The sequence below is a fragment of the Chenopodium quinoa genome, unplaced genomic scaffold (assembly GCF_001683475.1).
Source record: "Chenopodium quinoa cultivar QQ74 unplaced genomic scaffold, ASM168347v1, whole genome shotgun sequence".
NCBI lineage: Eukaryota > Viridiplantae > Streptophyta > Magnoliopsida > Caryophyllales > Amaranthaceae > Chenopodium > Chenopodium quinoa.
In genome coordinates this window covers 10,349,137-10,363,499 of record NW_018742738.1, presented here as the reverse complement: position 1 = coordinate 10,363,499, position 14,363 = coordinate 10,349,137, and the positions used below count along the sequence as shown (strand labels likewise).

Genomic DNA, 14,363 nt, shown 5'->3' with positions numbered 1-14,363 from the left:
TCAAACAGTTCTACCTTTCACGCCTTGGCTTAAGGATGGAACCACGAGTAAAGTATGGACTCCTTTGAGCACTTGAAGAAGGAATTTTGAAGTGAAAAGGGTAGGCTAGTGTTTAGGCTAAAGCATAGAAGAGAGAAAAATAAATCAGAGAATTCCTCGGTGCCCCGTACATCAGAAATGAGGGGGTATTTATAGGGAAAATGTGCTGAGGGAGCACACGGAACCCTAAAATGATAAAAACCCTAAAAAAGTATCCCGTGACACGGAAAACTGTACCGTGACACGGGAAGTCCCACCGTCAGACGACACACTTTCTGTGTCACGGTACATTTTTAGTGTGACGCGGGAAATTTTCAGAAAACGGGATAGAAAACGCGTTAAGGGTTTACGCGGAAAAGACACGGAATGTACCGTGTCACGACAGACTTCCCGTGTCACGGGAAATCCCACCGTCAGACGGGAAGGATTCCCGTGACACGGTGGGTACCTGCCGTGGCGCGGGAATTTCCAGCCTATTTTTCCGTCTAAATACATTTTTAACCCTAATTTCATTCGGCATTTTAAGTGCCGATTGATAATTTTGGGCCTTTTCTGACTTATTATTATTTGGGCTAAAATAAAAAAATAATTAAATAAAAATAAATAAAAGGTTTGGGCCAAAATTAAATAATAAAACAATAAAATAAAAAAAGGTTTGGGCTAAAATTAAAACCAAACAACAAGACTAATCCATGGACTGTTCAAAAGTATGAATTTAATCAAATACGATTTTTTAAGCACTCTCGGGATTAAATACTAAACCCGACCAATAGTGGCGGTGAAAGGTTGTTCATCATCGGGTTTGGTTTTGGTGAGACATTTTTAGGTGTCTACAGGTTTGTGAATCAATTTATGTGAAAAAAACCAATTTTTTTTTTAAATTTTGTATACCCATAATGGGCAGCGGTTTGGCGCCAAAACCGCTGCCCTTTCTCTAGTAATGGCAAGCGGTTCTGAACCGCTTGCCATTTAAATGGCTAATGGCAAGCCCCCTAAGCCCATGCGGTTCAAAATCGCTTGCCATTAGGGGGTTTGAACCGCTTGCCATTACGTTTATTCTACTAGTGTTCAACCCTACAAAGTTTATATCTTGAATATTGCTATTCAATTATTATCAAACTCTTAATAAGTCAATGTGACTACTGACATCTCAACCTGAAGATTGAGCATATGAAAGTTAGTGAGAATTACTATTTGCAAGAGAACTATCATGTCAATTATGAATATTCTAAAGAATATCAACGGAATGCTTGTGCGTGAAACTGTTTTAACATGGTCCAGAAGAACCATGATCAATGTATATAATTACATGTGCTATATTATTATTTCATACAAGATTGAAAAATCAACATTAATAATATCATGGGTTGCCATATTATTATTAAGGAATGATATTATTCCGCGTCATGTGTGAAGACACTCAACTATATTGGATTCATTGCATTAGAAGACCTCAAGCTATACATTCACCAGGGGGAGAAATTACGCGCTGCACTCTTTTTCCCTTAACCATGGTTTTTGTCCCATATTGGGTTTTCCTAGTAAGGTTTTTAATGAGGCAGCATTTCGAGCGTATTACGAAGAATGTTGTACTCTTTTTCCTTCATTAGGTTTTTATCCCATAGGGTTTTTCTTAATAAGGTTTTAACGAGGAACAATCTTCGATAATGGACATCCAAGGGGGAGTGTTATGAAAATATTGTGTGGATATCCATTATCCTCTTTTTATGTTTCTAGAATATTCTAGATCTAGGGTTTATTCTTATCTAAGCAAACCCTACTTATAATATTCTATGTATATATATACCCCGATCATATGGAATAATATGAACAAATATATTCTCTATCAATCTCTCTTATATTTCTCTTTATTTTACAACATAAATATATTTATGTGCTAAAATTTCTTATATATTTCGTGTCATTTAAATTATTTAATTCTAAAAGAAATTAATAATCTCGTATTTAATTGGCTACCACTAAAATTATTTATCTTACGTGGCGCGCTAAAAAAAATTAAATCCTACATGGCTCTCTAAAAACTCCAAAAAACTCCCCTATATATATACTTATAAATCCCGTGCGATGCACGGTTTGTTAGTATTTTTTTTTTAAAAAAAAATCATATTTATGTGATTAAAATTGTTATTATATTAGTTTTAAAATATTAGATAAAATTCCTAACCTCAAAAGATAATATTTTGTACTTAATTAATTTAAACTTTAAAATATCATTCGCCAATTTTGCTTACGTGGCATTTGAATTATTTAATTATAAAAGAAATTAATAATCTCTTATTTAATTGGTTACAACTTAAATTTACAATCCTACGTGGCGCGCTAAGAAAATTAAATCCTACGTGGCTCTCTAAAAACTCGGGGAAAAACTCCCCTTTATATATATATTAGATTATTTTTAAATACCACAACTCTTCTTTCTCCTCTTTTCTTAACTTTTTTTTCAAGCCAAACAACACATCACCAACAACTATTTTTCTACTCCACCCATTTTCTCTTTCCTCTTTTCTTAGCTTCTTTTTCAAGCCAAACCACACATCACCAACGACCATATCTTTACTCCACTCATTTTCTCTGTCCTCTTTGCCAAATTGATGCAATTAAAGCCCGAAATTGTAGAAATTGGGTGCCAAATTGTTGTGAAAAATGTGATTAATTTTGCTTAAGATCATCAACAACATTTGAAGTAGTGAATCGATGAGAACCAAAGAAATTTGAGCTCGTTTTCTTTGTGGAATCTAATTAGATCGAACATTCTACGTCAAAAATTGTAGAGTGTTACTGGTTTGGTCGGGGGTTACATGTAGGGTGTTACTTGTTTGGTCAAGGGTTACATGTAGGGTGTTATTGGTTTGGTCAGGGGTTACTTGTACGATGTTACTGGTTTTGGTAAAGGGTTACTTGAAGGGTGTTACTGGTTTGGTCAGGGGTTACTTGTAGGGTGTTACTGGTTTTGGTCAAGGGTTACTTGTAGGGTGTTACTGGTTTGGTATGGAGCCTACAAGTAACCCTTGAATAAGTAACAAGTAACCATTGAATAAGTAACTCATACAAGTAACCCCTGAATAAGTAACTCATACAAGTAACCCTTGAATAAGTAACTTATACAAGTAACCCTTGAAATAACCCATACTAGTAACCCCCAGAAAAAAATAAAAAATACAAGTAACCCGTGAAAAAAAATACAATAACTCTGAAAAAAATACAAGTAACCCCCTGAAAATACAAGTAACCCATGAATAAGTAATCGATACAAGTAGCCCCTAAAAAAATACAAGTAACCCCTGAACAAAAAAATACAAGTAACCCCTGAAAAATACAAATAACCCTGACAAAACTAGTAATCCCGTTATGCGCGTGAATAGTAACCCCGTTATGCACGCGTCTGAATCCGTTATTTTACTGACTTGGCAGCACTGCCACACCGTGTGGCCTGCTACACCAAAGTTGTTAGACTTAATGATTTTGATGATGACACAACCTCACTTACTTACAAACTAATAAGTGCTTGATTGTTTAAGTGTGTACTCACTTACAAAGACCAGGAGAATTAAGTGTCTTGTAAAAATACCATGAGGAACAAGAAGGCCAGAAGCAGAGCTATCCATATAGAAGAGTTCCCTCATAGGAACTGGCGCTTCAGAAATGAAGATTTGAGAAGAGAAGGTTCTCCTCAGGGAACAGAAGCTTCAGAGAAGAAGCCTCATCAGAGAAGAGAAGTTCCTTCCACGGAACAGGAAGCCTCGGAGTAGAAGCTTCATCTGAGAACATGAAGACTAAATATATTTCTATATTTTATGATTTGTGTAAGTATAAGAAGTTAATTAAACTCGAAAATTCTGTGTGGAATTGGTCTTAAGAGAAAATATTGTGCATGCTAGAAATTAGGAAATTGGTTAAGTTGTTAAATGATTATCTTTTCTTAACTTAAAGATTTTATTTATTTTCTGATTTTCGAAAATATCTTGAGCAAAAATATTTTATTTTATTTTCTTATTTTCGAAAATATCTTTTGAAAAAAAATAAAATCACCATGTTTTCTAAAACTTGCGGTCTACTCTCCCATGTTCTTCTTCCGTCATGGTTTTGCACATTGAGGAGTTCATGGTTCCTTAATTTAAGGAACATGATCCTCTTAGTGGGTATAAGTAGTGGTATAATAGTGTTGCTGCACAAAGATGATTTTCCAAAACGTTTTACAATCTATAAATAGCTATTGATTTCAGATGGAAAATCTCACCCTTGCTCACATAAGTTTTCTAGCTTTTATTTGAGTCAAGTGTCAATTCCACACAAGTTAATTAGAGTGTTCTTAATGTCCTTATACTAGAGTTTTTATCTTCTTTCGAGTTGTAATTTTGGGAACGGGGAAGTAAGAGTTCAGTCCTCAAGGAACGGGATATGGTTGCTAAAGATCTTAACACTTAAGATAATTCAAAGTCTATGGTCAATTTGGGGTTTGTCAAGTAGACAAACAAAATATGATTCTAAATAGATGGATTAAAGACACTAGAGAATGGGATTAACTCAACCAAGGCAATCAGCAAACGGGGAGTAAAATAGACAAGGTATAGCAAGGACTATATGTAAAATCGACCTCATGCAATTAGAAAACAACTCACACTACTAAACTTAGATTCCTCATTAGTCTAGAAATAGATGATACATAATCAAATTGCAATAAGTAATGACATACTCAATTTACATTCCCATGTCAAACTAAGCATATCATGCTATCAAACTCCTAAGTCTAGGGTAGCTAATCCTATCATGAAGAACTAACAAGCAATCTCATATAATCAATTTAATTGAAATACAAACATCAATGCTTCTCCCACATTTTCATAATTAACCCAAAAGGTTGAGCTTCACCCAACCCCTAGCAAGAAGACTACTCACAACTCATGTTTATCAACATGCAAACAAGCATTAGGGTTCTAACTTTTTCAATAATTGGGGAAAAGTGATTAACAATTGAAATAACTATCATCCAATAACAAAATATCAAGAACTAAGAAGATTTAAATATCATGCAAGAACAAATAAAATCAGAAATTGAATGGAGAAAAGTAGAAGGAAGTTACTAATTGAATCTTGAAAATTTTGAATACAAAGTGCCAAATCTTGAGGATGAATCTTAAAACCAACTATTACAAATGATTAATTTGATGAAAACTAAGCTAAATTAATGTTTCAAACTAAGAGAGTTTCTAAAAACTAGGCTATTTATGTGCCTCTACAACTGAACTAAAGGGGAAGTATTTATACTCCCCGAAACACATAGGGATAAATCCGTCAAAAGAAAATGCATTCCCAGCGAAGAAGCGCCCGCTCCACTGCGAGGATCGCTCGCTTCACTGCCAGGAGCGCCCGCTCCAGCTTGCTGCACGCTCTCTCCGGCTGACTTCAGAATACTTATACTTTAACATGACTATGATTATAATCATTATTATGGTTATTATTATGTTGCTTGATATGTTATATTATTGTTATTGATTGATCACACCTTTTATGCATGTTTAAAGGAAATTTGTACTTGTAATCACGCTTAATAAGATAATTAATAATCTTATTTAGGGTTAATTTGATTATAATTCAAGTGATAGCCAATAATAGTTTTATTTGTGCATTAATATTCAACCAACATAGATAAACAGGTTTCGGGTTAATCTATTGATTGCATATTAGTCAGAAAGCGCACATGAATACGAGAAGAATAAAGTAGAGGCCTATTTTTAGAGCAGATTCAATCTCTTTTAGTTTGGATTTGTACCTTCATCCCCGAACTTCCAGTCATGGTTCCAGACCTATTGGAGTTAACGATCTCCTGGATTGTTAAGGGGTGTAACCTTCACCCTGTGAACGGTTTACAAGTTCCAAAAACTTGTTGACGACTCTTTTACTCTAGTTTCCTTCCCTTTGGACGACACCATGCTTAAGTGTATGATCACAGTGGGGCTCAAGTGTAGGATGGCTTGAATTATTCTCTACAATAGTCAATATTTCGATTTTCATTGAGATGTTGTTCGTGCCTGACTGGGCGTCTATGCCTGCCAGTTTTAACATGTTTTCCAAAGTTCTTTGTGCGCCCGATCGAGAACCCATGTCCTATCTGATCGGGCGAAGTTCAAAACTGACAGTTTTTTTTACAGTTTTTATACGGATTGTTTTGTAAACGAACATATCTGTTGGATTGTAATTTCTCTTCATATTTACATTTATGATGGATGGGAGAAGAATTACAAAATCATTCTTGCTTGCTTTGAGAGACATCTGCAGTTTTTTTATTGGAGTGAAAACAAACTCATTTCCACACAAACTTTGTTGAATTAGTTTTGTAAGAACAAGCAAAATGTACCTCTATAGTTTTATCATGTAACTCAGTTGTACTAAAGAGAGTCGATAGCAAAGCGTTTATCACGTGCCTTGAAGAATTTATCCGATCTCTTTGCACATCAATTTCCCTTTGTTTCTCTACATATAAAGTATATTTAGGTGGAATTTATTTTATTGTTAATAAGAGAACAAATAAAAAAATAGTGTAAGTTGGGTTAGTAGGAAAGAGAAATAATACACATAGTATTAGTTTGGGACTTTGAGTCCTTATAAAATAAGGAAGTATTGCAATTATTACGAAATAGATAAATAATGAATTTGTTACGATTATTACAAATTGGAGAGAAAAAATTATCGATAGAGAATTTCTCGAGTTTTCATTCTTTATGTATATATCAACTTATTGAAAGACAAATTAAACATAAGAAACATTGACAAATGAGAACAAAATATTCAAAATGTTGTAGTTTATAGCACCATCAAGCTTTGGATCATGTTTAAACACATATATGGCTTATCCCTAGACAAGTTAAGTACAATCTCAAAAGTACAATCTCATAATGAGTGCATTATAATTAGTGACACGTGTGATTAGCTATTAAAAATAGCGGTATTAAGTTTTAATATTTCTGGGTAGTAAAATATAAAAGTGATTTAAGAGAAAAAATTGTAGGTACTAGATTGAACTATGATATCCCTCACAGCACCGATAGGGGCTAAAATAGTTAATGAAGCACCAAAAATGATAGAGAACTGCAATGGCAAAAAGAATAGCTTATTAGACTTAAATCGAATTATTAGGAAGAATTGAAATTTTTAGATTCAAAATAAGCTTTGAAGTAAACTTACCCAGTTACAATACCAGGATAAGCTATATCTCTTGGGCTTGCATATTATCAGCCATATTATGCAAGGTAACTACATTAAATAAAATTAGCGCGCGTTAATATTAGACAAGTAAAATACAGGTATATGACCTATGTATGTATTAATATTAGAGACTTACATAATAGGAAGTGGGTGCGAAAGCAATTCCCCCCAACACACTTAGAAGGGAACCAAAGAACGGGAATGCAATTCCCACAAACATGGTAAAACCTACATAAAAGATCATAAGATAATTCATAATCAAGCTCTTATTAGGACAGTTAGGATAAAAGAAAAATCGAACAAGATCACCACATACCAATAATTAATATTTACAAATTATAATTTACTTAATCAATATGATGCATTATTTTTTCAAAAAAAAAAAAATCAATATAATGTAATACTATTTTTATTTTAACTTATTTTTTAAAAGATCATCATAAAATAGGACGTCAACATATCGAATTTTATATAATATTTAAAAAAACAACTTACCAACATATGTAGAACGAGTGACAAGACGAAGTGTGCTACTAGGTTTGAATTTCATTTTCATCACAAGGAAAGTTTCCATCATATCAAAAACCGGCATTGCAAAGACCTGGCATATATTAAGTTTAACTAGATTAGTCCCGTGCGATGCACGGTTTTTAAATAAAAATAAATTATATACTCTTAAGCACATGTTGACTGTTGAGAGAAAACAACTACTTTCTCTGTAGTACTTTCTAATTAAATATGAATATATAGTTTCCAAAAATCCATTTTTTCATATTTTTTTTTTCAGATTCAATTAAACTATATTATTAACTATTTTTAACAGCTACTTGTAAATAATAAAATAGCGTAATATACGTAGAAAATTTAAATTTTAAAATTCAATTTGAATTTAATTTTCAAAACAATGTTAAATAGGGTAGCTCAAAAAGGAAAAAAAAAACAATATGACATCATCATTGCATTATGACGGGAAAAAATTAAGTAAGAAAGTGACATGTAAGCAGTGATGACGTCAGCGATTATTACTTTAGTAATATTTATAGATGACTCATTCAAAACTATAGAATTAAATAAAACTACATAATAATTTTGACTTACCTGATAACTTCCAATAACATGAATAACAACAAAGATATTGGCAGTAGCAATGAGCCAACTAGGCTTTTGAAGTGAGATCAAAATGTTATCCTCCACGAGTTTGCCAAACACAAGGTAACCAACAAAAGCTACTGGAAAATAACATAATGCCACAACAATATAAGCAAGCAGAGATCCTTTCCACATAGGTTTTTTGGAAGGTTTTTCCGGGGTAGAAGGAATTGTTGCTTGGATCTCCAAGACAACATTGTGACCAGAAAAAGCGAATGCAACCGTTCCTAACCCACTTAAAAATCCAAATACTTCTCCTGCATGAGTGTTGTACCTACTGCCATAACTTGTGTCTGGTTGTACACCCTTTATCAATGAAGCTATCCAAGCAATGGCAGAATAACTGAAATCAATACAAATCACTTTCTCATATCAGTATTATATACTTTTTCTGTGATAAAATAATAGTAAGGCTTTTTATATTTTAGCTATTTCAAGATAATGGTTTACTCTTTTACTTTTCCTTGTTTGAAATATATGACTTATTATACTACCTCCATTTCTTTAGTTAACACGTTTTAATATTTGTTTGTTTACAAACTTTATTTTACTAACTTTTGCTATAGTTTCAATGTTGTTTTTATTATATCAATTGTTTGTTAAGTTTCTTTGTCGCTAATTATAGACATTAAGAGTTAAATTTGTATATTGATAAATGTGATATAAAAAAAAACTTCAACTAAATAACATAAGATGTATTATTTTATTAGATCACTTTTCTTCCAAAAATATATATGGTTACGTTGTCCTATTAGATGATTTCATCCGGTCTTTCATCGAATAACAAAAAATGTAACCATCGAAAAAAAAATCAAGGGTGGTGGGTAAATGGGTAATATTCATAAAATTAGCCAATAATGTCAAATATCTTGTAGAAAAAAAATAACAAATGAAAGAGTAGGAATAGAATATTCAATAGAGATTTTCTTAAAAAAAAAAAGAATATTCAATAGAGATTTTAGAGAAGTTAAAGTCAGTATTTGATTCATACAATAAGTCCAACAAATATGCATTCAAAGTCTTTTTGATTACGTACTTTTGTTCCTTTTTAAAATTGTTATTTTTTGGACTTTTCAAGTTTTAGTCCATGTTTCCCTCGACGAATATTCAACGTAGACAAGGGTTATAAAAGTCCTAAATCCTTTTGGTTTACTCACCGTTTACTTTTCATCATTATTTTTCACGTAACGAAAAATCTGAGGAGTTTCAGCCCAAATGGATTCCCGTTTGAGGGGGCATGATAGAGTATAAAACATATTTTTGGATCTCACCATCAGCTTAACCTTTTGATTGACTTAGTCCTCTAACAAAACTATTACAAAAACTGAATATTAGACTCTTTACTTTTCTTGGACAGTTCATAAGCAATGTAAATCCAAGTTATAAACATAATTCACTCTATTATTCCACAAGTAGCTTCTCCATTTTTGTTATACCACACTATGTATACTTTTTAATCGTTCATCAATATTATAAGTAAAAACATTCTTTAATGACTAGTTAACATGAATCAAAGATTTTATATAACTATATTTTTAGTTATATATTGGGATAATATAAGAGATTATAAATCAAAGCAAGAATTTAAAACTTTTATATACACGAAATATGAAATTCTAAAATATATATAACAAAATTTAAAGGGTACAAAAACTTACCTGAGAGACATAACCGCGGCAGCAAAAGAGACACCAGTGATGGAGTTAAAGTTAGGTAAATTAGAAAGGAAGAACTGAACGGAAGCAAAGATCATAATGAAGTAAGTGAGCTTGATGTGTTTTCCATGCGGACAAACAATAGTATAGAACTTCTGGAGTGAAGTACCTCCTGTAACCATGTAAACAATGTCACAACCCGCCTGAACTATCAATTGTTGCGGCACAACAAGCCATAATCCCAATTTATCTCCAAATGCGTATTGCCCCAACTCGTGATACCTATCAAACCTCTTCCCTGGTATCATCTCATGCATTTCTACCATTTGCCATAGTGTGTATAGCGTTACTACCCATGACATTACTAAGATTGTCACACCTGCTCCCCTGAAATATATTAAATCATTTCTCATCATACAATCAGTCATACTTTGTTTTAGAGAGTCACAATGGAAATGATATAGATCCACTAATTTTGATTTTTGGATGTCCACATCATACAAACATACACTATGATGCGAAGCTATTGTCATTTACAGATTGCCCCAGATCAACACCTAGATGATCCACGACACTTTAGATTAGATCACCGAGTGAGTTGTATGGAAACTAACAATCAGAATTGAACGATATAATTAGATTCTAAATTACAAATTTAAGGTGAATCGATCCTTTCCATACATATTCCCAACTTTTAATAACCTTGATGAAATTTAGATATAGAATTAAAATTATTCTTAATTATTACATCAACTTATTTAATCATCTAATAATCAGAATATTACTTCTTTAAATTCAAATTAAGTCAATAACCTTCATATATATGGATGGAATATACATCTCATAATTATATAGATAAATAAATACGGAGTAGGAAATTGCAATATCATGTTACCAAGTATCGGTTAAGAATTAATTACAACATAAAAAAATACTCCCTCTGTCCCTTAATACAATGTCTCTTTCTCTTTATTATGTGAGGAATAAATGCTCAAAAGAGACATTGTATTAAGGGACGGAGGAGATAAATAATAGTGGTTATGTAACTATGTAATAAGGCCAAAACCACCTTTTTATAATTTTCACTTTAATGCAAATGTTAACTAGATTTAACTCTATTATTAATTAAAAATAATATATAACTACTTTATCAAACATTAAATAGGTTGCTATATGAATAGGAAACTATATAAATAAATTTGGCAAGAAAATGAAAAAAAAAAAAGTGTACATACCATCCAAGTTGAGCCATAGCATAAGGTAAACCAAGAATACCAGCACCAACCATACTAGTAACATTATGAGTGGCAGCATACCACCACTTTCCCTTCCGGCTAGCCGTGATCGGAAGCCAATCATTAAGAGCTTTTTCTTTCTTTAAACTATTCTCATCCTTAAGAATGTTGCCGTTCTTAACGTTCTCATTCTTCTCAACCTCCATGATCGATTGCTCGATTGAGTTGCTACCACCAATATGATAGTCTAGCTACCTTATATGATATAAAATATGACTTGATCGATCAAGTTTAATTTCTACTAGCAATATGATGGTCTAGCTACCTTATATGATAGTACGACTTTTTTGAGGTAAGTTTGTGTTAAGATTCACATATTTATATATGTAGATCTAAAGACTTAGATGGTGCAATGACTTGCTTCTCTTAACAACCTTTGTAGAATTGTAGGTGTTTTCTACAATATGACATACTCTTTTATTGTGTGTGTCATTTGTTGACTTTTAGCTTTGACCAAGAGATTATTTTACATAAGTAGTTTAATAATTGTTTACTATTTAAGTAATTTTCTATGACTAATTACATGATTCAGATAAAAATAATGATTAGAAAAAAAATATGATGCCTCCCATAATCCCATTATTCAATCATTCTGACATTTCATGTCATGACAAATAATATATAATAATTTATCAATTTTATGCCAAAGAATTTGCATTGAGTCATGATCCAAAGTCATTCAGCAGCTACTTATTAAATTAGCTTTATTAATTTAAGGGCTAATTTACTCAAAAAATACATTTTTAATTAGATACCCACGTTAACACGTTTTGAAAAAATAATAAATTGAAGAGAAATTATGATTGGGTAGAAAAGAGTATATTGAAAAAATAAGTACACAAGAGAGAGGAATAACAAACTTTTGGATTATCATCAATATGGGATGAAATTTGTAATTATTTTTATGACAAAAATTTGCAGTAAAAGTTAGATTGCCGTACCTGAAATTGAAGGTCTTGAACTTTTTGTTTAAGCTTTAAAATTTAAATTGAACAATATGATAGTCTACCTTCACATAATTTTTTGTAAAATTCAATTACTATTTCCTCCATTTTATTTACGGAGTAATATTTTAATTTATTGTTGAATAAATTTTTTTAATTTGTTATTTTTTTTTTCAAATCATGCATTAAGACAATTCTGACAAAACCTATGTACAAATTATTACAAAAGATTATACTAGTAGAAGAGAGAGAAATGATACTTTGTATTTTTTGTTTTCTTAAAGTACACTTGATTTGGATTGATAAAATTGGAGAAAAATGAAGCGGAGAGGAAACAAAACACACACACAAAAGGAAAAAAAAAAAAAAAAAGGTGGGACAGGAGCATTCCATCCCTCCCTTGTTTAAATACCTAGTGCCATTGGTACGTAGAAGTCTAGGAGGAAAGGGAAATGAAAGAATTCATTTGTTCCCGCCTTTATAATAAAACAAATTCTTTCAACATTAGAAACATTTGGATGGAAAGTACAACACTATTTTCTCCTTCCTTTTTCTTTCCGCCCTTCCCTTTTTATTCCACTTTGCTATCTAAACAAACCGTAAATGATGATGATCCTTCTATTAATTTTCATTTCTTAAGTGATGATCCTCTAATAAGAAGAAACCTGTCGTGGTTGAGGTCCTTGTTGATGATGCTCTCACAACCTAAAAATAAAAATAAATAAATATTATGTGTAGTACAAAAATAGATTAATGAAAAATAATAGTCAAAGTTCACATTTTCACATGGTTAGATTCCAATATTGGTTTATGTAATCCGTCATTTATCCTGCTTAAAGAAATAATATTATGATCGTATGATTGGAAATTTGCAAGCCATGACGCCTAATCGCTTATAATTGAATTGTCAAACATAGTAGTATGAAAAATTTAAGTCAAATATTGTTGTTTTTGATGTTAAATTAGGACCAAATGACCAGTTAGGGGTGGGACTAGTTTGATTAAAATTAAATTGAAAAGGTAGATCAAGTGGTGTTATATTAATTCCAAGGTCATGTTTATCATATTCACTTCCTTTGACTTTACAAATTAATCACTATATACGTTTAATCAGTAAAATTAATAAATTTGATATAAGGCCCGATTTACTTCACCATAAAAAAAAAAAAAAAAAAAAAATTAGTTCAGCAAAAATAAATTCAGTTTAATAAAAATAAGTTCAGTTCAATTCATTTCAAATAAAATAATTTCAGTTTAGTATAAATCAATAACTTGAAAGAAGAAATATAATACATTATAGCAAAAATAATTTTTGTTCATCAAAAATAATTTTAATCCAGTAAAATTAATTTTATTTCAATAAAAATAATTTTAATTTAGTAAAAATAATTTTTAGCCATAAAAAATAAGGTGAAGTGAAGTACGGGGCGTAAGTTGTGTTTGTCTTTAGTTCAAATTCTACAGTTTGTAATGTTCGAGAATCTCTTTTCGCTTGGCCTATGTCACTAATTTATAAAGGTGAGGAAAGAAGGAAAAAAGAAAGGAAAAAGGAAAAGAAAAAAAAAAGATTAAAATTTCATTTTTTTTACCTTTAGTGTCGAAATTTTTTGGATTTCTTTTTATTATGTAGAGTTGGTTACAGAAGATTTGAGCCTTAAGAACCATATATATATATATATATATATATATATTTTGAAGAAAAGCAGGGGAATTTTTATTTATTCAGAAGAGGATAATTTGTCCATTAGTACATAAGAAGCTATATCGCTAGGACAACAATTCGACCATAATTGCTCTGTATCATACGGGATGACACGAGCTAAATGGTGAGTCACAAAATTCCCTTCCCGCTTTACATGAGACCAAGAGATAGAATCAAAGAAAGAGCACATATCTAGAACATCATCAAGCAAGGTATCAAGATCCGAGAGATACGTGGAAGCCTTTGAAAGCCGAGAGATTATGGTGCTATTATCAGACTCGAGGATAACATTTTTGAACCCATGTTGCTTTGCCAATCTGATGGCAAACACAGCGGCTTTACATTCAGCAAGCTC

The 14,363-nt window shown here is 31.7% G+C and overlaps 1 protein-coding gene across 1 annotated transcript; it reads right to left on the bottom strand.

Moving 5' to 3' along the window:
• Positions 1-6,824: 6,824 nt before the first annotated feature.
• LOC110724228 (lysine histidine transporter 1-like) lies at positions 6,825-11,811 on the bottom strand. Its single transcript, XM_021903636.1, has 7 exons — positions 11,303-11,811; positions 10,071-10,454; positions 8,362-8,755; positions 7,759-7,864; positions 7,400-7,491; positions 7,243-7,311; positions 6,825-7,146 (listed from the first exon to the last, which is right to left on the bottom strand). The coding sequence occupies exons 1-7, from the start codon at positions 11,506-11,508 to the stop codon at positions 7,048-7,050; spliced, it is 1,350 nt and encodes a 449-aa protein (XP_021759328.1). The 5' UTR covers positions 11,509-11,811; the 3' UTR covers positions 6,825-7,047.
• Between the last annotated feature and the right edge of the window lie 2,552 nt (positions 11,812-14,363).

Excerpts from the sequence above, each read along its gene's own strand:
- LOC110724228 (XM_021903636.1), bottom strand. The coding sequence starts at position 11,508 with ATGGAGGTTGAGAAGAATGAGAACGTTAAGAACGGCAACATTCTTAAG. Across the intron at positions 10,455-11,302 it reads GCTATGGCTCAACTTGGATG|GGGAGCAGGTGTGACAATCT; the intron begins GTATGTACACTT and ends AATATATTTCAG. Across the intron at positions 8,756-10,070 it reads GCCGCGGTTATGTCTCTCAG|TTATTCTGCCATTGCTTGGA; the intron begins GTAAGTTTTTGT and ends TATTGATTTCAG.